A 24,443-nucleotide genomic window follows, 5' to 3' on the forward strand; every position below is an offset into this window, starting at 1 on the left:
GCTACAACAACAAGGGGAACAAAAAGGGTGAAAAATGGCCTCCAGGAGCGGTGGATTCATGGTGCAGGCACCGAGCCCAGCAATAACCCTGGAGGAAAAAAAATAAAAAAGAAAAATTATAAAAAAAAGAAAAAAAGGGATAAAGATTCGACTTCCGGAGGCGGAGCTATGAGCAGCAGATCGCTTTCTCTCCTCTCCTCTCCTCTCCCGGATCAACTAGGAATACCAAAGGAGACCACCCGGACCGAAACAAGACAGGACTAGAATGACCACAGAAACCCAGTAAATCACCCGTGAGTACAAAGACGCGTGGCTGGTGACAGAGAGGAGAGAGGGGCCTAAGGAGAGATTAAGTGACTGCTAACAGTTCGACAGTCTGTCAGTGGAGACACCACCTCCAGTCTGCTCCACCAACAAGGGGACAGCTGAAGGGAGGAAAGGACTCCCCAGAGACTCACCAAGTACAACTCTGAGTCTCCATTGCTACTACCCTCAGAATCTGGAGCAGCAACAGGGAGGGACACCAGGGCACAGAGATCTAACCGGGAAACTCAGGAGAAGACCTATAACTCGGTGGCATAGCTGAAGGGCTGTGAAAGTCTCTTTGCATAACCACTGGATTATCTCTGCCACACCCTGCTTTATCTCTTGGTCGGGAGTCATTGATTAAGCCAAGAAGCCTACTGATAGTTTAAAAGCCCTCAGGCTACCATAGCCTACAGGGGGAAAAAAAAAAGGCTTTTACACCACTGAACTCCAACTCAGGGATTGAAAAAACTGTTAACTTATATAAAATGGTTAAAACAACAAGAAAAAATAATGGAGACTCGAACCAGGACAAGAGTCCAGCTAAAAGTCCTCCAGAGGGCGAAGCACAAAACAACGAGTTCAACATGCAAACATTAGCTAAGGAAATAATAACAGGAGTGAGTAAAGAATTTGAAAAAATTGTAATCAGAACTGCAGGAACAACAAATGAGAATATGGAAGAAAATTCTAATAATCTCATGGTTATTAGAGAGCTGAAAGCTGAAATTGCTGAACTAAGAAGGCAACTAGCTGAACAAGCTAAAACAGTATCAGAGCAGGGCAACAAAATAGATGAACTCCAGAAAGCAGTAGTGGGCAGAGAGAATAGAATCAATGAGGCTGAAGACAGAATTAGCAAGATTGAGGATGAATTAGAGACAACTAAAGAAGAAGTAAGAGATCTCAAAAAGAGATTAAGAGATGCTGAAAACAACAACAGAGTCCTATGGGATGACTTCAAAAGAAACAATATACGCATTATTGGCTTACCAGAGGAAGAAAGAGAAGGGGAGGAAGAAAGCGTTCTCCAGGCCATAATAGCTGAAAATTTCTCTAGTCTAGACAACACCAAAGACATAAAGATTCAAGAAGCCCAGAGGGTCCCAAACAGAATTAACCCAGACCTAAAGACACCAAGACATGTCATACTTAGATTGGAAAGGAATAAGGATAAAGAAAGGATCCTCAAGGCTGCAAGAGAAAAACAAAGAGTCACCTACAAAGGAAAACCCATAAGATTAGCAGCAGACTTCTCCATACAAACACTACAGGCCAGAAGAGAATGGCAAGATATCTATCGAGTGCTCAATGAGAAAGGCTTTCAGCCAAGAATACTATATCCTGCTAGATTGTCATTCAGACTAGATGGAAGCATCAAAACCTTCTCAGACAAGCAACAGTTGAAGGAAGCAACCATCACCAAGCCTGCCTTGAAAGAAGTTCTGAAAGGTTTCCTATAAACAACCAGACCACCACAAATAGAACATATATCAAAACACTCTAAAACTCTACAAGAATGGCGTTAAAATATCTTCAATCTTTGATATCAATAAATGTGAATGGCCTGAATTCACCTATTAAAAGACACAGAGTAGGAAGATGGATCAGAAAACACAACCCAACAATATGTTGTCTACAGGAAACTCACCTAACGCAACAAGACAAACACAGACTTAAAGTGAAAGCATGGAAAACTATCATTAAAGCCAATGGCCCACAAAAAAGGGCAGGAACAGCTATTCTCATATCTGACATGATAGACTTTAAAATACATAAGACTAAAAAAGATAGGAATGGACACTACTTAATGCTCAGAGGATCAGTCAATCAAGAGGACTTAACAATTATTAATATCTATGCACCCAATGAGAAGCCATCTAAATACATCAAACTTCTACTGAAAGAGCTACAGCAATATATTAACAGTAACACAATCATAGTAGGGGACTTCAACACCCCACTATCTCAACTTGACAGATCATCCAGGAAGAAAATCAGTAAAGACATAAGGGAGCTAAATGAAGAGATAGATAAACTAGAACTATTGGACATTTTCAGAGTCATTCATCCCAAGAAACTGGAATACACATTTTACTCAAATCCACATGGCTCATTCTCAAGGATAGACCATATGTTAGGCCACAAAGACAGCATCAGCCTATTCAAGAGCACAGAAATGATCCCAAGCATCTTCTCAGACCACAGTGGAATTAAACTAACACTTAACAATCAACAAAAGATTAGTAACAGTGCCAAAATGTGGAAGCTCAACAGTACACTTCTTAACAACTTCTGGGTCAAAGAGGAAATCAAGGAAGAAATTAAAATGTTTCGAGAGTTCAATGAAAATGACGACACAAGCTATCAAAATATTTGGGACAAGCTAAAGCAGTCCTAAGAGGGAAGTTCATAACTATACAAGCACACATTAGGAAACAAGAAAAGGCACAAATAAACAGCCTGATTGCACATCTTAAAGACCTAGAAGAAGAACAACAAAGGAACCCTAAAGCAACCAGAAGGACAGAAATTACTAAAGTTAGGGCAGAAATAAATAACATTGAGAATAGGAAAACCATACAAAAGATCAATGAAAGTAAATGTTGGTTCTTCGAAAGAGTAAACAAAATTGACAAACCTTTAGCCAGACTCACAAAACAAAAAAGGGAGAAGACCCAAATAAATCGGATAGTAAATGAAAGAGGAGATATCACAACAGACACTGCAGAAATTCAACATATCATGCGAGGCTTCTATGAACAACTATATGCCACCAAGTTAGAGAACCTGGAAGAAATGAATGATTTCCTAGATACCTACCAACTTCCAAAACTAAGTAAAGAGGAAGTGGACAACATGAACAGGCCCATCACAGCTAATGAAATTGAAACAGTTATCAAAAATCTTCCCAAAAATAAAAGCCCTGGACCAGATGGTTTTACAAATGAATTCTACAAAACTTTCAAAGAAGAACTAACACCTCTACTTTTAAAAGTCTTCCAGAAGATTGAAGACACTGGAATACTCCCTGCAAGCTTCTATGAAGCCAACATCACCCTGATACCAAAAGCAGACAGGGACACAACCAAAAAAGAAAACTACAGACCAATATCTCTGATGAACATAGATGCGAAAATATTGAACAAAATTCTAGCCAACCGGATACAGCAGTATATCAAAAAGATTGTTCATCATGACCAAGTGGGGTTTATCCCAGGCATGCAAGGTTGGTTTAATATATGTAAATCAATCAATGTGATCCACCACATCAACAAAAGCAAGACCAAAAACCACATGGTCATATCAATAGATGCAGAGAAAGCCTTTGACAAAATACAACATCCCTTTATGATCAAAACACTACAAAAAATAGGAATAGATGGAAAATTCCTGAAGATAGTGGAGTCTATATATAGCAAACCTACAGCCAACATCATACTCAATGGTGAAAAACTGGAAGCATTTCCCCTCAGATCAGGTACTAGACAGGGCTGCCCACTATCACCATTACTATTCAACATAGTGTTGGAAGTTCTTGCCATAGCAATCAGGCAGGAGCAAGGAATTAAAGGAATACAGATTGGAAGAGAAGAAGTCAAACTCTCCTTATTTGCAGATGACATGATAGTATACATGGAAAAACCTAAGGAATCTAGCAAGAAGCTTTTGGAAATCATCAGGCAATACAGTACTGTGTCAGGCTATAAAATTAACATTCAAAAGTCAGTGGCATTCCTCTATGCAAACACTAAGTTAGAAGAAATTGAAATCCAGAAATCAGTTCCTTTTTCTATAGCAACAAAAACAATAAAATATCTAGGAATAAACCTAACCAAAGAAGTGAAAGACTTGTATACTGAAAATTATGAGTCACTACTCAAAGAAATTGAAAAAGACACAAAGAAGTGGAAAGATATTCCATGCTCATGGGTTGGAAGAATTAACATCATCAAAATGAATATATTACCCAGAGCCATCTACAAATTTAATGCTATCCCCATCAAGATCCCAAGCACATTTTTTAGGAGAATAGAACAAATGCTACAAATGTTTATCTGGAACCAGAAAAGACCTAGAATTGCCAAAACAATCTTGAGAAAAAAGAACAGAACCGGAGGCATCACACTGCCAGATCTCAAACTGTATTATAGGGCCATTGTCATCAAAACTGCTTGGTACTGGAACATGAACAGACACACTGACCAGTGGAATAGAATTGAGAGCCCAGAAATGAGGCCCCACACCTATGGACATCTAATCTTTGACAAAGGGGCCCAGACTATTACATGGGGAAAGCAGAGTCTCTTCAACAAATGGTGTTGGAAACAGTGGGTTGAAACATGCAGAAGAATGAAGCTGAATCACTGTATTTCACCAAATACAAAAGTAAATTCCAAGTGGATCAAGGACTTGGATGTTAGACCAGAAACTATCAGATACTTAGAGGAAAATATTGGAAGAACTTTTTTCCACATAAATTTTAAAGACATTTTCGATGAAACGAATCCAATTACAAGGAAGACTAAGGCAAGTATAAACCTATGGGACTACATCAAATTAAAAAGCTTCTTCACAGCAAAAGAAACCACTACCCAAATCAAGAGATCCCTCACAGAATGGGAGAAGATCTTTACATGCCATACATCAGATAAGAGTTTAATAACCAACATATATAAAGAGCTTACCAGACTCAACAACAAGACAACAAATAACCCCATCCAAAAATGGGGGGAGGAATTGGACAGAATATTCACCACAGAAGAGATCCAAAAGGCCGAGAAACACATGAAAAAATGCTCCAAGTCTCTGATTGTCAGAGAAATGCAAATCAAGACAACAATGAGATATCACTTCACTCCTGTGAGAATGTCACACATCAGAAAAGGTAACAGCAGCAAATGCTGGAGAGGATGTGGGGTCAAAGGAACCCTCCTGCACTGCTGGTGGAAATGTCAATTGGTCCAACCTCTGTGGAGAACAGTCTGGAGAACTCTCAGAAGGCTAGAAATGGACCTACCCTATGACCCTGCAATTCCCCTCCTGGGGATATATCCTAAGGAACCCAACACATCCATCCAAAAAGATCTGTGTACACATATGTTCTTGGCAGCACAATTTGTAATAGCCAAAACCTGGAAGCAACCCAGGTGTCCAACAACAGATGAGTGGCTGAGCAAGTTGTGGTCTATATACACAATGGAATACTACTCAGCTGTAAAAAATGGTGACTTCACCGTTTTCAGCCGATCTTGGATGGACCTTGAAAAAATCATGTTGAGTGAAATAAGTCAGAAACAGAAGGATGAATATGGGATGATCTCACTCTCAGGCCGAAGTTGAAAAACAAGATTAGAAAAGAAAACACAAGTCGAACCTGAAATGGAATTGGAGTATTACACCAAAGTAAAAGACTCTGGGGTGGGTGGGTGGGTGGGGAGAATACAGGTCCATGAAAAATGATGAATTAAATAGTGGGGGTTGTATTGCTAAATGGGAATCTGGGGAATGTTATGCATGTAAAAAAAAAAAAAAAGTAGAAACGCAAAGCAGAAATTGACTGAGTTTGGAGTATGGCACCAAAGTAAGAAAGCAGAAGTATACTAGAGTTTGCAGTGAGTACCTCCCTAATACTACCTTTCCACTTTTCCAAGCTTTGGGTCCATGATTGCACAACAATTTGTTTGGCTTTGTATGTTAACTCTCTTTTCAGTCACCAGGTTCCAGGTGTCATCAGGATGCCGGCCAGACTTCCCTGGATTGAAGACACCACCAATGTGTCCTGGAGCTCAGCTTCCCCAGAGACCCATCCTACTAGGGAAAGAGAGAGGCAGACTGGGAGTATGGACCGACCAGTCAACGCCCATGTTCAGCGAGGAAGCAATTACAGAAGCCAGACCTTCTACCTTCTCCATCCCACAATGACCCTGGGTCCATGCTCCCAGAGGGATAGAGAATGGGAAAGCTATCGGGGGAGGGGGTGGGATATGGAGATTGGGCGGTGGGAATTGTATGGAGTTGTACCCCTCCTACCCTATGGTTTTGTTAATTAATCCTTTCTTAAATAAAAAATTAAAAATTAAAAAAATAAATAAATAAAAAAATAAAAAAAAGAAAAAAAAAAGAGAAAAAGGGAAAGAGTGGAGTCTGGCGATAGCGCAGCAGGTTAAGCCACGTGACGCAAAGCCCAAGGACCCACGTAAGGATCCAGGTTCAAGCCCCGGCTCCCACCTGTAGGGAAGTCGCTAGGGGAGTCGGTGAAGCAGGTCTACAGGTGTCTATCCTTCTCTCCTCATCTCTGTCTTCCCCTTCTCTCTCCATTTCTCTCTGTCCTATCAATCAACGACGACATCTATAACTACAACAAGAAAACAACAAGGGCAACAAAAGGGAATATATAAATAAATATTAAAAAAACAACAACGGGAGTCGGGCTGTAGCGCAGCGGGTTAAGCACAGGTGGTGCTAAGCACAAGGACCCGCATAAGGATCCTGGTTCAAGCCCTGGCTCCCCAACTGCAGGGGTGTCACTTCACAAGCGGTGAAACAGGTCTGCAGGTATCTATCTTTCTCTCCCTCTCTCTGTCTTCCCCCTCCCCTCTCCATTTCTCTCTGTCCTATCCAACAACAATGACAACAATAATAACTACAACAATAAAACAACAAGGACAACAAAAGGGAACAAATAAATAAAAATAAACAACAACAACAACAAGGGCAACAAAAGGGAAGATAAATAAATATAAAAAGAGAGAGAGAAAGAGAGGGGGTCAGGTGGTAGTGCAGCGAGTTAAGCGTTAGCGCAGCGCCATCAGTGCACATGGTGCAAAGTGCAAGGACCCGCATATGGATCCTGGTTAGAGCCCCTGCTCCCCACCTGCAGGGAGTTTGTTTCACAAGCAGTGAAGCAAGTTTGCAGGTGTCTATCTTGCTCTCCTCCTCTGTCTTCCCCTCCTCTATCCATTTCTCTTTGTCCTATCCAATAACAATGACAACAATAACACCAACAATAATAACCAAAGCAACCTTAAACAACAAGGGTAACAAAAGGGAAAAAAAATGGCCTCCAGGAGCAGTGGATTTGTGGTGCGGGCCCCAAGCCCCAAAAATAACCCCGGAAGCAAAAAAAAAAAAAAAAGAGGGGAGGGGAGGGGAGGGGAGGGGAGGGGAGGGGAGGGAAGGGGAGGAGGAGAGGAGAGGGGAGGGAAAGGGAGAGGAGAGGGGTCTGGGAGGTGGCATAATGAATAAAGCAATGGACTTTCAAGCATGAGGTCCTGAATTCAATCCCCAGCAGCATATATACCAAAGTGATGTCTGGTTCTTTCTCCTCCTTTCTCATTAATAAATAAAATCTTTTTAAAAAATAAAAAAAAAGAGGGGCCAGGTGGTGGCTCACCTGGTTGAACGTACATGTTACAATGTGTAAGGACCCAGGTTTGAGCCCCGGGTCCCCACCTGCAGGGGAAAAGCTTAGCAAGTGGTGAGGCAGTGTTGCAGGTGCCTCTCTGTCTCCCTTTCTATCATCCCCTTCCCTCTGGCTGTTTTCTGGCTGTCTCTATCCAATAAATAAAACTAATAATAAAATAAAATTTTAAAAAGAAATGAAGGAAAGGAGTCAGGCGGTAGCGCAGTGGGTTAAGCGCACGTGGCATGAAGCCCTAGGACCAGCGTTAAGGATCCCGGTTCAAGTCCCCGGATCCCCACCTGCAGGGGGTTTGTTTCACAAGCAGTGAATCAGGTCTGTAGGTGTCTATCTTTCTCTCCCCCTCTGTTTTCCCCTCCTCTCTCCATTTCTTTCTGTCCTATCTAACAACAATAACATCAATAACAACAATAGTAACTACAACAACAATAAAAACCAACAAGGGCAACAGAAGGGAAAATAAATAAATAAATATTTTTTAAATTTTAAAAAGAAAGAAAGAAATGAAAAAGGACTGAGGAAATAGCATAATGGCTATGCAAAAGACTTACATGCCTAAGGTTCTGAGGTCCCAGGTTCAATTCCCAGAACCACTACAAGCCAGAGCTAAGCAATACTCGGCCTCTGTATCTCTCTTTAAAATAAACAAGCAAACAAACAAAAAAGAAAGAATGATAGAAAGAAAAGATAAAATAAAGGAATAAAGAAGACTTTGAGAGTCTTGACCTGAACACCAGAGCAACAGATCACAAATAAGCAACAGAAAGAAGTCAGATGGTGGCACACCTGGTTAAGTGCATGTGTTAGCCTGCTGTAAAGACCCAGGTTCAAGTCCCTGGTCCCTACCTGCAGGGGTAAAGCTTCACAAGCTGTGAACCAAGGCTGCAGCTATCTCTCTTTCCCTCTCAATTTATCTGTTTTATCAAATAAATAGTTTTTAAAAATCAACAAAAACATGATGTTCCCCTCCCCAGTCTCAGATGCAGGGCTCTGGCCTTGGAGTGGGGGTGGGGGGTATCCCAAGTAACACCAGAGGTCTCCACTCAAATGGAGCTTCTACTCCAAATAGTATTGTCATAGAAGAAGGGCCATGAGCATACCCAGCTATCCAGAACCCAGTCTCACAGGGGACTTACCCTAGTGCTTTCTTAAGTTTAAGGAAGAAAGAGTGTCTCCTACCACCACCACCACCCCAGGTTTCTAACCACAGCTTACCTTGGGACAAGGTGGTTGAACTTGTAAGAACTGAAGACCTCTTGAATCTTTTCTTCAACTTTTGCCTGGTAAGGATGAACGAGATGGGAGAGAGAAAAGAAATACAGATGAGACCTCTATCAACAGATGTCTGTTGGCTTGGATTGACTGGTGTGGTTTTGTTCTTCATGGTACTACATGCAGAGGTTCTGCAGGATGACAAACTTGGGACAAAAAGGGAATATACTGTACTGTGTTGGCATCCCAAATAACTAGTCCACAATACTCAAACTAATGGCAGTCTTGGTGTCTGGCTCCCTAGCACCAATTACTTAGGGAGCAAAAGAAGACAAAAACATTTCATTTGAAAGAATCATCCTTGCCTGCTCTATGAAGATGTTCAAATACCCCCTAACTGGTCATTCTCAAATATGCAGTGTATCCCTGTCAAGGGTCATACTTCATACTGTCAGTACTTACAAAGAAGCTGTTCTGAAAGCTATTAGTAAGTCAGTTGTCGGGAGTCAGGCGGGTTAAGCACACATGGCGCAAAGCGCAAGGACCAGCATAAGAATCCTGGTTCGAGCCCCTGATTCCCCACCTGCAGGGGAGTCACTTCACAGGCAGTGAAGCACGTCTGCAGGTGTCTCTCCCCCTTTTTGTTTTCCCTCCTCTCTCCATTTCTTTCTGTCTTATCCAACAATGACAACATCAATAAAAACAACAACTACAACAACAATAAAAAAGGGCAACAAAAAGGGGAAAATAAGTATTTTTTTAAAAGTCAGTTGTCTAGACCCTATTTATTTCCCTGTCAAAACAATAATATACTTAGCATTAGGGCCCTAGGCCAGGCTTCCCAGTCCCTTGTAATACATAATACAACTAAATGCTAATCCTTAACAATACATCTCTGGAGTTCTTCAGTCATGAGGTAAAACTAGTTTCATCTGAATCTTACCCCTGCTTCTAACGTGGCATAGGCCCAGTGTGTCTCTGCACAGAGTTGTTTTGAGGGGCTGGGCAGTGGCACACCTAGTTGAGCACATGTTACCTTGCACAAGGACCTGGGTTCAAGCCCCTGGTTCCCACCTGTGGGGGGGGGGGTGGCTACAAAAGTAATAAAGCAATGTTGCAGGTGCCTTTCTGTCTCTGTCTCCTATTTCCTAGTCAATTTCTCTCTAGATCCAAAATAAATAAGATAATTTGGGGGCCAGGTGGTGGCACACAAGATTAAGTGCACATATCACCATGTACAAGGACCAAGGTGCAAGCTCCTGCTCCCCACCTGCAGGGGAAGAAGCTTCATGGAGTGTTGAAGCAAGGGCTGTAGGTATCTTTCTATCTCTCTCCCTCCCTCTTTATCTCCTCCTCCCCTCTCAATTTCTCTCTGTCCTATAAAAAAGAAAAAGAAGAAAAGGAAGAGGAAGTAAGAGGAGGTGGAGGAGAAGAAATGACCTCCAGGGATGTTCAGTAGTATAGGCATGGAGCCCCAGCAATAATCTTGGTGGCAATTAAAAAAAAAAACAACACAGGGGGCTGGGTAGTGGTGTACCCGGTTAAGGTATCAAGGATTTGGGTTAGAGCCCTGGCTCCTCACCTGTACAGGGTCTGCTCCACGAGAGGTAAAGCCGGTCTGCAGGTGTCTATTTTTCCCTCTCTAGTTCCCCCTCCCTCTCAATTTCTCTCTGTCCTATCTACTTAAAAAAAAAAATGGGTGGAGGGTAGATAGCATAATGGTTATGCAAAGAGGCTCTCATGCCTGAGGCTCCAAAGTCCCAGGTTCAATCCCCTGCACCACCACCATAAGCCAGAGCTGAAGAGTGTTCTGGTAAAAAAGAAAAAAAAGAAGAAAGAGTATTCTAGGAGATGGCAGTGGGAAAAGCATTGGACTCTCAAGCATGAGGTCCTGAGTTCAATCCCTGGTAGCACATGTACTAGAGTGATGCCTGGTTCTTTCTCCTATCTTTCTCATTAATAAATAAAATCTTAAAAGAAAAAAAAAATACTGCGGGAAGCTGTGGATTCATAGTGCTGGCACCCTGGTAGCAGTGAAAAAAAAAAAATACAGAGTGGTTTCATGTTTGTTGAAGTCAAAGTCTAAAACAGAATATACCATCCCAAAATGTAGTAACTTCTCAATATGTATGCAAAGGGTACTGGCTCCAGAACCCTCAGGGATAGCAAAATCCATGGCTGTTTGATTCTCTTATAGAAAAATGATACAGCAGTTGCATACAACATAACACATTATTTTGTATACTTTAAATCATCTCTAGATTAATACCAAGTGCAATGTAAATGTTTAAGGAAATAGGTGTTATACTGTATTGTTTGGGAGAATGATGACAAGAGAAAAATTGCATGTATGGACCACTGATCATAGGCCTAATCGCATTGTACTTTTTTTAATGTGGTGCTCGAGGTTAAAATTAGGATCTTACGTATGTGCTCGAGTGTTGAGTCATCTCCCCAATTCAATTTAATTTAATCTTATTTTATTTGGTGAGGGAGATAGCATAATAGCTATGCAAAAAGATTTTCATGCCTGAGGCACTGAAGTCCTAAATTCAATCCCAACACCATCGTAAACCAGAGCTGATCAGTGCTTTTTTTTTTAAACTGTTTTCTTTTTAAAGATTTTAAAAATTTATTTATTTATTCCTTTTTGCTTCCCTTGTTTTATTGTTGTTATTGATGTCATTGTATAGGACAGAGAGAAATGGAGAGAGGAGGGGAAGACAGAGAGGAGGAGAGAAAGAGAGACACCTGCAGACCTGCTTCACCGCCTGTGAAGTGACTCCCCTGCAGGTGGGGAGCCGGGGGATCCTTAAGCTGGTCCTTGTGCGTTGCACGATGTGTGCTTAACCCACTGTGTTACCGCCCGACTCCCGCCACTTTATTTATTTATTTTTAATTAATTAATTTATTTTTTTATTTTTTAACCAGAGCACTGTTGAGCTCTGGATTATGGTTTTGTGGGGGGATTAAACCTGGGACTTTGGAGCCTTAGGCATGAGAGTCTGTTTGCATAACCGATGCTGGGCATTAAGCCAGCTCCCCCTGCTCCACCCTGCATTGCTGATAATATGGCCTATTTACATAATCATTGTTTTGCCTGAAAGATCCCCACCCATTCCATTCCTTTGATCTAGCTTCTTTGAAACCCGCCCTGCCTGCAGGGTAACATTAATCCCACCAGTTAAAACCATCACAACAGTTGCTAAGGAAGTTTATACCTTCCTAGCCCACTTTTGCCTTTCTCCACCCCCTTTCCTAGCTATTTCCATTTCCAACTTGCCACTTCGGTTCTATCCTATAAAAACAAAGGGTAGTCTCTAATCAATAAAGGCTGCATTACCTCACACCACGTGTTTGGTTCCTGAGTCATCTATCTCCTGTGTTGCTGAGTGAGTAGCATCCCAGGCTGGCTCCGGTCAAGTTCTCTCCAACCGAGAGAGTACGCGCCCAGGAAGAAGCACCCCATGCTAGCCCGGCATCCCATTATGCTATCTACCCTCCGCCCTTATGTTATCTACCCTCTGCCCGCCACTTTATTTTTTATGAGCAACATAGCACAGCGCATTGACCCATCATCCAAGGAGTTCTTTCTCATTTTTGCTCATTGCTCTCATTGCTCAGTGCTGAAGAGCAAAACCAGTACCTCAAGCAAATAAGGGAGGTGTTCTACTGCTAAGCATCCTGGGTTCAAGTATGTGCTTTTGATCTGATTTTAGTTGAGTCCATGAGGAATCCCCCCTCTTCTCACAATACAGTGTCAGTAGTTTGCTGACCTCAGCATAAAACTGTGAACCAAGAGGTACAGGAAAGGCTCTTAAAACAGCCTGAATTTTCCTCCAGTCAAGAACATTTACATTTATGTGGTCTGGAAGGTGGTGCAGTGGATAAAGTAGCAGACTCTCAAGCATGAGGTCCTGAGTTCAATCCCCAGCAGCACATGTACCAGAGTGATGTCTGGCTCCTTCTCTCTCCTCTGTGTTTCTCATTAATAAATAAATATATATATATATATATATATATATAATATTTAAAAATAACATTTACATTTATAAAGAAAATTTCCTTTTGGGGCTAGTTGGTGGAGCACCTGGTTAAGTACTCACATTACAGTGTGCAAGGACCCAGGTTCAAGCCCCTGGTCCCCACCTGCAGGGGGAAAACTTCACAAGTGGTGAAGCAGGGCTGCAGGTGTCTCTTTGTCTCTCTCTCTCTATCTCCCCCTCTCTTCTCCATTTCTGTCTCTATCCAATAATAAATAAATATCTTTGAAAAAAACATTTAAAAAAAAGAAAATTTCCTTTTGTAAAAACATTTCACTCTTTAAAGGGAAGTAAAAGCCTCTTTCTGTTAACAGAAGAGAAGGCAACAACTTAAATTTGCATAACAAACCTTTCTCAACAACCTGCCCTAATACATTTCTGGGCCCTTAAATTTTGGACTCAAAAGTACCAATCCCCTTTTCTTTGTTTCATTTAGAGACGGAATTTAAGCCCAAATGTATATCTCCTTTGCTTACTCATCAATAAATTCTCCTATGTGCAGTGCAAATGTGAATACATCTAACTTTTTCTCTTGTTAACTTGTCTTTGGCCTGTCTAGTTTCAGACTGAAGTACCTAAGATAGGTAGAGAAAGATATTTTTATATGCATATAAATAATAGCTCATCCTTACTATGCCTGAGGTCACCAGGTTAATGTTATGCAGTGGGGAAGGCTCCATGGGTAGTGGAGTAATGATGTGTGTATGTGTGTGTGTGAGAGAGAGAGAGGGAGGGGGAGAGGAAGGTAGGGGAAGGGAGAGAGAGGAAGGGGGAGGGAGGGGAAGGAGGGGGAGGGAAGGAGGGAATGGAGAGGGAGGAAGGGGGAGGAAGGGAAAGGAGGGGACTGAGAGGGAGAGGAGGAAAGAGTAGGGAGGAAAGGGAGAGGGAGGAAGGGGGAGGGAGCGGAAGAAGGGGAGGGAGAGAGGGAGGAAGGGGAGGGAGGGAGGGAAGGAGAGGGAGAAAGGGGAGGGGAAGGAGGGGAAAGGAAGGGAGAGGGAGGAAGGGGAGGGAGGGGATGGGGAAAGGGAGAAAGAAATTTAGTGTGGAAGACATGGGGAAAGCAGATAAAGACCTAAAGCTAGGCCTCTTGCTGTGGGAAGTACTTCTGATTCTTTATGTAGAATATAAAGGACCAGCTGGGGTTGACAAGTCAGTGTGAAGTAGTCTCAGTCAACATCTGGTTCTAGTGTGTGTGCTAATGGAATCAGTGAAGGAAGGCAAATTTAAGGCAGATGTGGTAATTTTTCTGGGGATATGAGCTCCCCTGAATTCCATGGTAAGCTGTCATTTTAAAAAGTAGCAAATTGGGACCAGGTGGTTGTGCACCTGGTAGTGCACACAAATTATAGTGTGTGAGAACCAGGGTTCAAGCCCCCACTCCCTACCTGCAGGGGGGAAATTCATGATCAATGAAGTAGGGCTACAGGTCTGTCTCTCTTTCTCTGTCTCTCTCTCTCCCTGCCCCACCCAACTACCCTCTGTCCTACCAAATAAAAAGAAAAAGGTGGCGGGGGGTGGCTGCAGGGAGTGATGGATTCATCATGCAGGCACTGAACTCCATGTATAACCCTTGTGGCAATTAAAAAAAAAATTGTTTTAACTGACAAAAGGGTAAAGTTGTAGTGATTGCAGATACATAAAGATAAGACATTGTCAAAAACAAAATTATTCTAATGATATGCAAGTGGGTACTTGTACTTTGGGGTGAAATATTCACTCACAGAATCTCAGAAAAGTAAAAGTATGGTCTGGAGAAAAATAGCTGATGAAAATGTGAAGATTTTGAAGACAAGTGGTTTATGAAAAAGGACACAGTATTTCTAAATCAGCATAATTTTATAAAGTAGATGCATGCAACTAAATTTAAATAGGTGCATGCAACCAAATTTAAGATGCAACTTTTTAAGGAATTATTTTATTTATAGCACTTATTTCTGGGAGACAGTCCACCCACTACCCACTTTTTCTTCCTCTCCCTTTCTTTCTAGTTGGGTATGTTTCCACTTTAATAAAGTCTTCTTGTATGTGTGTGTGTTTAATGAAAGCTAGAAAATGACAGAAACACTAAGACCACCACTCAGCTCTGGCATATGGTGGTATTAGGGATTGAATTTGGGGTCTTTGGGTATGCAAATGCTGTGCTCTATCAACCCAGGCCCTAGAATGCAAACTTTGTAAGTAGGCATTTGACTTGTTTACCCACTTACCTAAAAGTACACATATATTCAAGCTGACATAAAAACAAAAAACATGTTTGGGAACTGCTGAATAGGGAAAACAGGAAGTCCTTCATATCTGGAATTGCTTTTCAGTTGGGACATATGCTTAACAAAAGAAATGGACTCACATAGCTAGCCCACTGATTATTTAACTAAGTAGAACTCTGGCCCCTTCCATTACAAATACAAAAAAAAAAAACAACTGGTTACCTTGATTATATTTAGCAACTTGCTCCACTCGATTTAATAATTTTTGAAGGCTATACCTTGAAACAGGCAGGAGTACCGGATTTATTCCTGAGCATCTAACATTCCCGCCATCAGCATCTGCAATGTCGCAATGCCTATGACTTGGAGTCAGTCAGCTCCTCTGCTTGGCTGTTCATTTCCACCCCTACTTCCATCAGCCCCACCCATCCAGTTGGCCCAAGTTCTTCCCAAACAACAACCCTGCATTCGCTATTCCCACTAGACTGGATTCTTCTCATACAGGCCTCTCCTACTGGGATTGGGATGGCTGCCCCCATCTTCATCCTTTAGAGCCCAACCCCATTCCAGTCTCCATGAAGCAGTCCTGACAGCTTCAGCCTATAAGAAACCATTCTACTCCCTCAAATTCGCACTCAATTCAGTCAGAATTTAGCACTTAATTATATAACTTTGTCAATTATTCTGTGATTGCTTCAGACATATACTTCCTTTCTATCCAAGAGAAAAAAATTCTGGACAAGGACCCAGGTTCAAGCCCCCAGCCCCTACCTGATGCAGATATATCTTTCTCCCTGTCTCCCTTTTCTCAATTTCTCTTGGTTCTATCAAATAAAACAAATACATAAACCTTAAAAATGTTTTGAAGGTAGGGACTAAGATTAATCATTTTTCTATAGTCGCTGAAGATAAATGTCACTTAACTGAATGCTGTCTAATATAACATGTGATTTCAAATGGAAGATTATTTCATCTCTGTTCATGGGCAAACTAAAAGAATAGTAGACTCTCCTATAAACAACTATTTTGGGGAAGGGTATGACTGCTGGGGTTGTATCAGTATCAGTCTATTGGCCTGAATCACAGATCATCAGCAATGTGATAACTGCTCAGTAAAAAAAAGATGACCACTGGGAGTCGGGTGGTAGTGCAGCGGGTTAAGCGCATGCACTTGGCGTGAAGTGCAAGGACCGGCGTAAGGATCCAGGTTGGAGGCCCGGGCTCCCCACCTGCAGGGGAGTTGCTTCACAGGTAGTGAAGCAGATCTGCAGATGTCTATCTTTCTCTCCCTTTCTCTGTCCTCCCTTCCTCTCTCCATTTCTCTCTGTCCTATCTAACAACGATGACACCAATAACAACAATAACTATAACAACAATAAAAAGAAAAACAAGGGCAACAAAAGGGAAAATAAGTATTAAAAAAAAATTTTTTTTTAAAGATGACCACTAACAACCCAGCCACACTGTGCTTTCTAAAGTCAGAAGTGGTTCTCTATGCACTGAGTTCAGTAATGAAACTAATGAAACAGTTTATCAAGAGAGACCTTCTGAAAAAGAATTGCCCACAATCTGACCACTCATTATCTCTACTACCATAGTCCTGAGCTAAACTAGACTCATCTGGAGTAACCACCTCTTAATTGGTTTCCTTGACCCAAACTCACAGCATCACAGACTACTCTCAACAGTGACTTAAATGAGCTGGTTAAAATGCTAGTTAAACTGTGCCCACTGATGGATTTCTCTTAGTCCTGGTAGGAAACAGATGGCACATTCAAAGTAGGTGATTTGAGCAGAGTTTAGAAACGAACTAGCTATTGTGAGCAGGTGTAGAGGAACCATAAAGAAAAATATACACTCTGGGTATTTGATCTTCTCCTACACCTGAAGATGTGAAGAAGTAAGAGGGGAGATAGAGTACTCCACAAAGAAGGCACCTGAGGATGGGGGTAGATAGCATAATGGTCATGCCTGAGGCTTCAAAGGCCCACGTTCAAAACCCCCCCCACCACCACCACCACAAGGCAGAACTGAGCAGTGCTTTGGTTTAAAAAGAAAGAAAGGAGTTGGGCTGCAGCGCAGCAGATTAAGCCCAGGTGGCGCAAAGCGCCAGGACCGGCAAAAGGATCCGGTTCAAGCCCCTGGCTCCCCACCTGCAGGGGAGTCGCTTCACAGGTGGTGAAGTAGGTCTGCAGGTGTCTTTCTCTGCCCCTCTCTGTCTCCTCCTCTCTTGATTTCTCTCTGTCCTATTTAACAACGACGACATCAATAATAACCACAACAACAATAAAAAACAACAAGGGCAACAAAAGGGGAAAATAAATAAATAAGTATAAGAAAGAAAGAAAGAGATAGAGAAAGAAAGCAAGCAAGCACCTGATCTAAGATGTGACCTTTAGAGACAAGCTAGCCCACACAATCCTGTAGGACGCACTGCTCACATTCTTCCCCCTCTCTCTCATCTCCTATCAATCCTCTCCCTACTCCATAGTCAAATATAACCAGAAATCATAAGACAAGGGAAATCTGTCAATATATGTCTGCACCTGGGGCAGATTTACAGAGGAAGCTGAGAAAAGGGTAAAGTGAATCTGGAGGTGGGAGTGTACGGTGCCGGGATCAACAGAGGCCATCCAGACAAACGGTTGCCCGTCTGAGTCAGGGTATTTGAAATGACTACTCACCACAGTAAGGCCCTGTGTGAATCATCTCATCTCCAATTCTCCTGTTTGCAGATCTTGCTACTCACAAGAGCTCTCCATTCCCAAGAACACCCCTGCCTCAGGTCCTTCTCTGCCCAGGATGCTTTTGCCCCCATATACGATTGGTTTGCCCCCTCACTTATTCAGGTCTCAGCTCAAATGGCTCATCATCAGAAGCCTTCCCTTACCGCCTTATGTTTAAGCATGACTGCTTCCACTCACCCCCATCTCTAGCACACACTATCTCCTTACCCTATGTTACTGTGCTTCACAGTACTTTTCACTACTTAACATTAGGTGATTGATACAGTTCCTCCTTTTTTTTCACCCTTTTGTTGCCCTTGTTTATCGTCATCGTCGTTGTTGTTGTCATTATTGTTATTGCTGTTGGATAGGACAGAGAGTAGGGGAAGAGAAAGATAAAACACCTGCCGACCCGCTTCACTGCCTGTGAAGCGACGCCCTTGCAGGTGGGGAGCCGGGGGCTCGAACCGGGATCCTGATGCTGGTCCGTGCTTTCCGCCATGTGCGCTTTACCCACTGCCCGGCTCCCGCAGTTGCTCCTTTTTAAAAATTGACTATCTCCCTAATCTAGAACAAAAGCTTCATAAAGACAACGGTCTGGCTTCTTTAGTTCACTGCCTTATTTATGTCCACTGCCTAGAACAGTGCCTGGCACACAAAAGGCATTCAAGTATTTATTTGGGGGCGGGGGGTGGGCTCGGGTGTTGGTGTACCTGGCTGAGCACCCGCATTTACCATAAGCAAGGATCTGGGTTCAAGGCTTTGCAGGGACAAAGTATCACAAGTGGTAAAGCAGTGCTTCAGGTTTCTCTTTCTCTTTCCCGATCTCCTACTTCCCTCTTGATTTCTCTGTCTTTAACCAATAAATAATAGATAAAATATTTTAAAAAGTAAATCTCTGTAAATATTGTTGCTTAACAAATAAAGTCACCTTTTAATCTGGCAGAAGGTGACACATTTGTTTTCATTGGCACTGGCACTAAACAGATCTGTGAGGAAATATCTTTTAATAGTCTGGTGAAAACTGAAAGAGTAACAGTAGTATCTTTTACAAATAACACTTTCTAGTGAAGTTAGCGTTTCCTATACAGATATTAGTTTTAGCCATCCAGTTTAGTACTAAGCCTCAGTCTCCTGGTATGTAAATGTGTAAAGATTGCATGATACAATGTACGGAGAGCATTTTAACTTAGTGCTGAAACCAGTAAATGGACACTATGGTCTTTATTAAAACATAGAGCCAGCCAGGGCCGAGTGGTGGTGCACCTGGTAGAGTGCACATGTTACAATGGGCAAGGACCTGGGCTTGAGGCCCCAGTCCCCACCTGCACGGGGAAATCTTCACAAGAAGTGAAGCAGTGCTGCAGGTGTCTCTCTCTCACCCTCTCTATCCCTCCCTTCCCTCTCGATTTCTCACTGTCTCTATTCAATCAATAAAAAAAAAAAATTTAAAAAGGGAGTCAGGCGGTAGCACAGCAGGTTAAGCGCAGGTGGCATAAAGCGCAGGTGGCGTAAAGCGCAAGGACCGCCTTAAGGATCCTGGTTCGAGCCCTGCTCCCCACCTGCAGAGGAGTTGCTTCACAGGCAGTGAAGCAGGTCTTCAGGTGTCTTTCTCTCCCCCTCTCTGTCTTCCCCTCCTCTCTCCATTTCTCTCTGTCCTATCCAACAATGACATCAATAATAACTACAACAATAAAACAACAAGGGCAACAAAAAAGGGAATAAATAAATATTAAAAAATTTTAAATAAAAAAAACAGGCAGCCATGTGAGTGGGCTACTATATTCTTCCTACTATCTAAAACTATTCTTCCTAGACTTTTGAAATGTGAGCTGGAAGACATACATTAATTAAATGTGAGCTGATGGGGTGCCCAATGAGGGCATCTGGCAGGGCATCTGCTTTGTCATGCATGCAACCCAGGTATATCCTCTTTAACACATCACATGGGAATACTACAGCACAGGGGAAACTTCAGTGCTGTAGCCTCTTTCTCTCTTTCTCCCTCTCCTTCCTTCTCTTTCCTCCTTGCACCATCTGAAAGTCAGCCCAGGGTGATAAAGGCCTGGTGACAACAACAACAACAAAAAAAAATGTAAGCTGGAATAACATGGGAAATAAATATGTTCTATTATCTACAATACAGTTGGGACTAAATTTGAAAGACATCCTATAATACCAATGTGTCATAGGTAAGAAGATAGCATGTTTATGCAAAATGATTTTAATGCCTGAAGTTCCAAAGTCCCAGGTTCAATCTCCAGCATGACTATAAACCAGAACTGAGCAGTGCTGATAAAAAATAAATAAATAAATAAATAAATAAAAAGTGTTATTTCAGAACTGTTGGGACACAGGGGGAAATTCCCAACTCCTATGGATTCTTCTACAGGTAGAAAAGTAATCAAAACAGCATAAAACACATTAACAGAGGAAAATCAATTGAATAACAAGAGTATAGTAAACTTATGTAGCTGTATATTTTTAAATAAAAAATGGGGTGGATCAGTGATATATATCCTATGCCAGGAGATCTGGGCATCAAGAAGACAAAAGGAGGAGACTTCACTTGACAAGGAGAAATAACGTCATATTTTCACTCTGAGAGTAAAAAGGTAAAAAGTTTCTAAGATAAAGAGGGTGCATTCATTGATATTCCTATTCTTCGAGGTGATAATGGTTGGAAGGGAGGGAGAAAAAAAGTGCCTGCTTTTTAAAATTAAAACAGCAAAGGGGAAGAATTCCTTCCAAGGCCTTCATGGTTCTTAGATAACCTGCATTGCTAAATAAGAGTAACCTTGCACCCACTCTTCAGGTCTACAGGGGTTAGATGAATCTTTAGATTCTTAAAAAAAATTTTTTTTCTTTCTTTATTGGATAGAGACAGCCAGAAATCAAGAGGAAAGGGGAGGTACAGAGGGAGAGAAATAGAAAGACACCTGTAGCCTTACTTCACCATTCCCAGTTTTCCCCCTGCAGGTGGGGACCAGGGCCTCAAACCCAGTCCTTACAGATTGTAGCATGTGTGCTCAACCAGGTACACACCACGACCCGGCCCCAGATTGTTAGATTCTTTTTTTTTTTTTTTTGCCTTGTGAAGCGACCCTCCCCTGCTGGTGGGGATCTGGGGGCTCTAACCAGGATCCTTTAGTCAGTCCTTGCGCTTTCCACCATGTGCGCTTAACCTACGGCACTACCTCCCCACCCCACCCCATTGTTAGATTCTTATACCCAAGTGATATTTATTGGAAAAGGCCTATTCTGGGCATATTGAGAAAAGCCTATTTGGTTCTTCTGGGGAAATCATCCCCATAGGCCTAGATCTTAACTAACCCTTTTGCAAACCAGAACTATGTTGTATCTACGTATTTTGCTAATTTTTGCTTCAAGTATTTAGAATATAAATGCTGATGTTTTCCTGGTAGAAAGTAAGCAGAGTACTCTAAAACAAACAAAAAAAAATTACAGGCTTTCCCCTCTATTTGAAACTAGAACATTCTTATTTGGTAAATTATTTAGGAAAATCTAGGAATGCTGACATTTTTTCCATGTAATAAGGAATCTTCTACTCAGCTCTAGTTTATGGTGATGCAGGGGATTGAACCTGGGATTTAGGCTTGAGAGTCTCTTTGCATACCATTGTGCTATCTACTCCACTCAGAATCTTCTACGTTCACATAGAAAACTATATTAAAAAAAAAAAAAATGAAGGATATAATATAATGGTTATGCCAACAGACTTTCTCTCCTAAGACTACATGGTTCCAGGATCAATCCCCTGCACCACCATAAAAAAATTAAAATAAATAAGTAAGTAAAAGGAAGGGGCAGGCAGGGGTAGATAGCATAATGGTTATGCAAACAGACTCCCATGCCTGAGGCTCCAAAGTCCCAGGTTCAATCCCCTGCACCACCATAAATCAGAGCAGTGCTCTGGTTAAAAAAAAATAATAATAAAATTTTAAAAATAAATAAATAAAAGGAAAGGGCAGGGGTAGATAGCATAAATAATGGTTATGCAAACAGACTGTCATGTCTGAGGCTCCAAAGTCCCAGGTTCAGTCCTGCACCACCATAAACCAGAGCTGATAAGTGCACATGGTGTGAAGCCCAAGGACCAGCTTAAGGATCCCGGTTCCGTGCCCCTGGCTCCCTACCTGCAGGGGAGTCACTTCACAGGCGGTGAAGCAGGTCTGCAGGTGTCTGTCCCCCTCTCTGTCTTCCCCTCCTCTTTCCATTTCTCTCTGTCCTATCCAACAACGACAGCAATAACAACAACAATAACAACAACGACGATAAATAGCAAAGGCAACAAAAGGAGAAAAAAAATTTTTTTTAATGAAATAAAATAGTGATCTGGGAGGTGGCGCAGTGGATAAGGCTTTGGACTCTCAAGCATGAGGTCCCAAGTTCAGTCCCCGGCAGCATATGTACCAGAGTGATATCTGGTTCTTTCTCTCTCTCCTATCATTGCTCATGAATAAATAAATAAATTTTAAAAAGCTTTAAAAAATAAATAAAGGAGGAAGTAATACTCCTAGTTTTGACTAGCCTCTCTAGATATGAAAGTCTCTATTCTAGCTTCTAAATTAACAAGCCAATTCCTGATTGCTTTTTCTCCACTAGTACCCACTATCATTCCATCCCTACCTTCTATGTCAGTTTGCTTAACTATAAAAAGGTGACCCTTTAGACTTAGGTTGGATAAAAAGCAATGATTAATTCAAATGAACTCTGCTTAAGAATACTGCAAACATATGTAAAATTTTCATCGATGAGAGATTTCTTTGCAATCTCTTGCAAAAGACTTCTGTTAAAGGACACAGTGGTAGCTAATAACCCTGGGGAGATAGATTCAAATGGTACTTCCTTTCTACTTTAAAGTCCATGAAACAGAAATCTCCTTAAAAGTCTGCTACTGTGTATTTTCAAGGCCTTGTTTTAGTCATTAATTTAGTCATAAATGTGCAAATACAATAATCACAACTAATTACGTTTACTCCACATGCGCTTAACCCGCTGTGCTACTGCTCGATTCCCTAGTAATTCCATTTAAATGCAGACTCCAGATTTAAGGTATGCCAAAGCAAGTTGCTCCAAGATAAAGTCTTCAGACTGATTTTACTAATCCAACTTATTTTTAGTAAGCAGCCTGAGGTTTGTTAATGCCAAAAAGAATCAGCTTGAATATTTCTCCTAGTGAATGATGGGTAAACTCTTTCTTTCTTTCTCTTGCTCGCTGTCTCTTTCTTTTTCCCAAAGCACTGCTCAGCTCTGGCTTATGGTGGTGCTGGGGTTGAACCTGGGACCTCAGCGCCTCCGGTCTAAGAGTCTGTTGCATTACCACTGGTGCTAGCTCCCTGACCTGGATAAAGATTTCCACACTAACCTAGGAACAAATCCAACTGGGGAATAAGACGAAAAAAACATTACTCATTCCTCCAAACATGTCTCAAGGCGATAGGTTTCAACACCCTACTTAAAGGCCGCCATTGGTGAAAAATGGTTCTCGATTCATACTTTGATTACAGCACTTTCCAAACTATGTCTTATCCGTCTTCAACAGCCAGGCTGTGCCAGCCATACTTACAGTGAAGGTCTATTCCTTTGTATTTCAGAGTTTGACACTGTGTCCAGCACACGGCTGGTGCTCATGTGACTGACTGACTAGTGAATGTCCACCCACGAGGTAGGCCCAAACATGGCACTGGAGATCAGAAAAATCAAACCGATTGCACAGGGACATGACAGCAGCCTGGGAGCTTCTCTTTCCCTTTAGGTCGCCAAAACTACGAGCGGGTTGGGGAAAGTGCACTATCCACGCGAGAACCTCCAAATGTCCCGGCAGAAAGGAAAAGGTCTGACTCGCCCCTGCATTTCTTGGGTCACCCAGGAGCAGAACACAGCTCTTCCGGCTCCCTAAAGCAGAAGGGAACCTGTACAGCACTCTCTCCTAAGCCCAACCCTGACAACGACCCCTTCCACAACCTAGATCCACAAACACTCCACTCCCAAGACCAAGCCCGGGTGCCAAGAGTTTCCCAGAGGGGGTGCGCCGCGATGCACTGTGGGAATAGTAGTTCCCCGGTGAGTTCCGCGCCCGTGCGGTCCCGCAAACTAGACTCCCGCTCCCATAAGCCCTCGCGCGGGCGCCTCGCCTGGTCCTGTCACCTCACCTGTTCTATGGACGTGACTGTTGCTATTGAGTCGTCCTGCAACCGCTCCCGCGCGTGCTCGGGTCTCAGAGTGTACAGCGGCTCTGACCAAACAAGGGAGGAAGATGGAGGGCAGTAGTAGGTGAAAGAACTCGGAGAAGCCATGATCAGGAGAGCAGCAGATGGTGTATAGGATTCAGCTTCGTCAAACAACAACGCGTATTGAAACTCGAGCGGGCTAAGACACTACGGAGAGCGGAGAGAGTCAAAAGTATTTTGAACGCGAATCTCTCTTCTACCTATATAATCTTCAGGGAACGAGTTACTGAGAAGTTGCCGCCCCCCATTGGGCAGTGGCGCTGCTGCAAGAG

General features: G+C 42.3%; 1 protein-coding gene across 2 annotated transcripts in view; it reads right to left on the minus strand.

The window, feature by feature from the left end:
• FNTB (farnesyltransferase, CAAX box, beta) overlaps nucleotides 1-24,443 on the minus strand; it is an 89,083-nt gene extending 64,640 nt beyond the window's left edge. Inside the window, exons 1-2 of one of the 2 annotated variants that reach the window (XM_007531722.3) lie at nucleotides 24,094-24,443; nucleotides 8,945-9,009 (exon numbers count right to left, since the gene is read on the minus strand). In XM_007531722.3, the coding sequence (XP_007531784.1) occupies nucleotides 8,945-9,009; nucleotides 24,094-24,237 (209 nt within the window). In that variant the 5' untranslated portion in view covers nucleotides 24,238-24,443. The remainder of the gene's footprint in view (nucleotides 1-8,944; nucleotides 9,010-24,093) is intronic. The other variant, XM_060174823.1, reaches the window with a different exon arrangement.

The sequence above is a fragment of the Erinaceus europaeus genome, chromosome 16 (genome assembly GCF_950295315.1).
Source record: "Erinaceus europaeus chromosome 16, mEriEur2.1, whole genome shotgun sequence".
NCBI lineage: Eukaryota > Metazoa > Chordata > Mammalia > Eulipotyphla > Erinaceidae > Erinaceus > Erinaceus europaeus.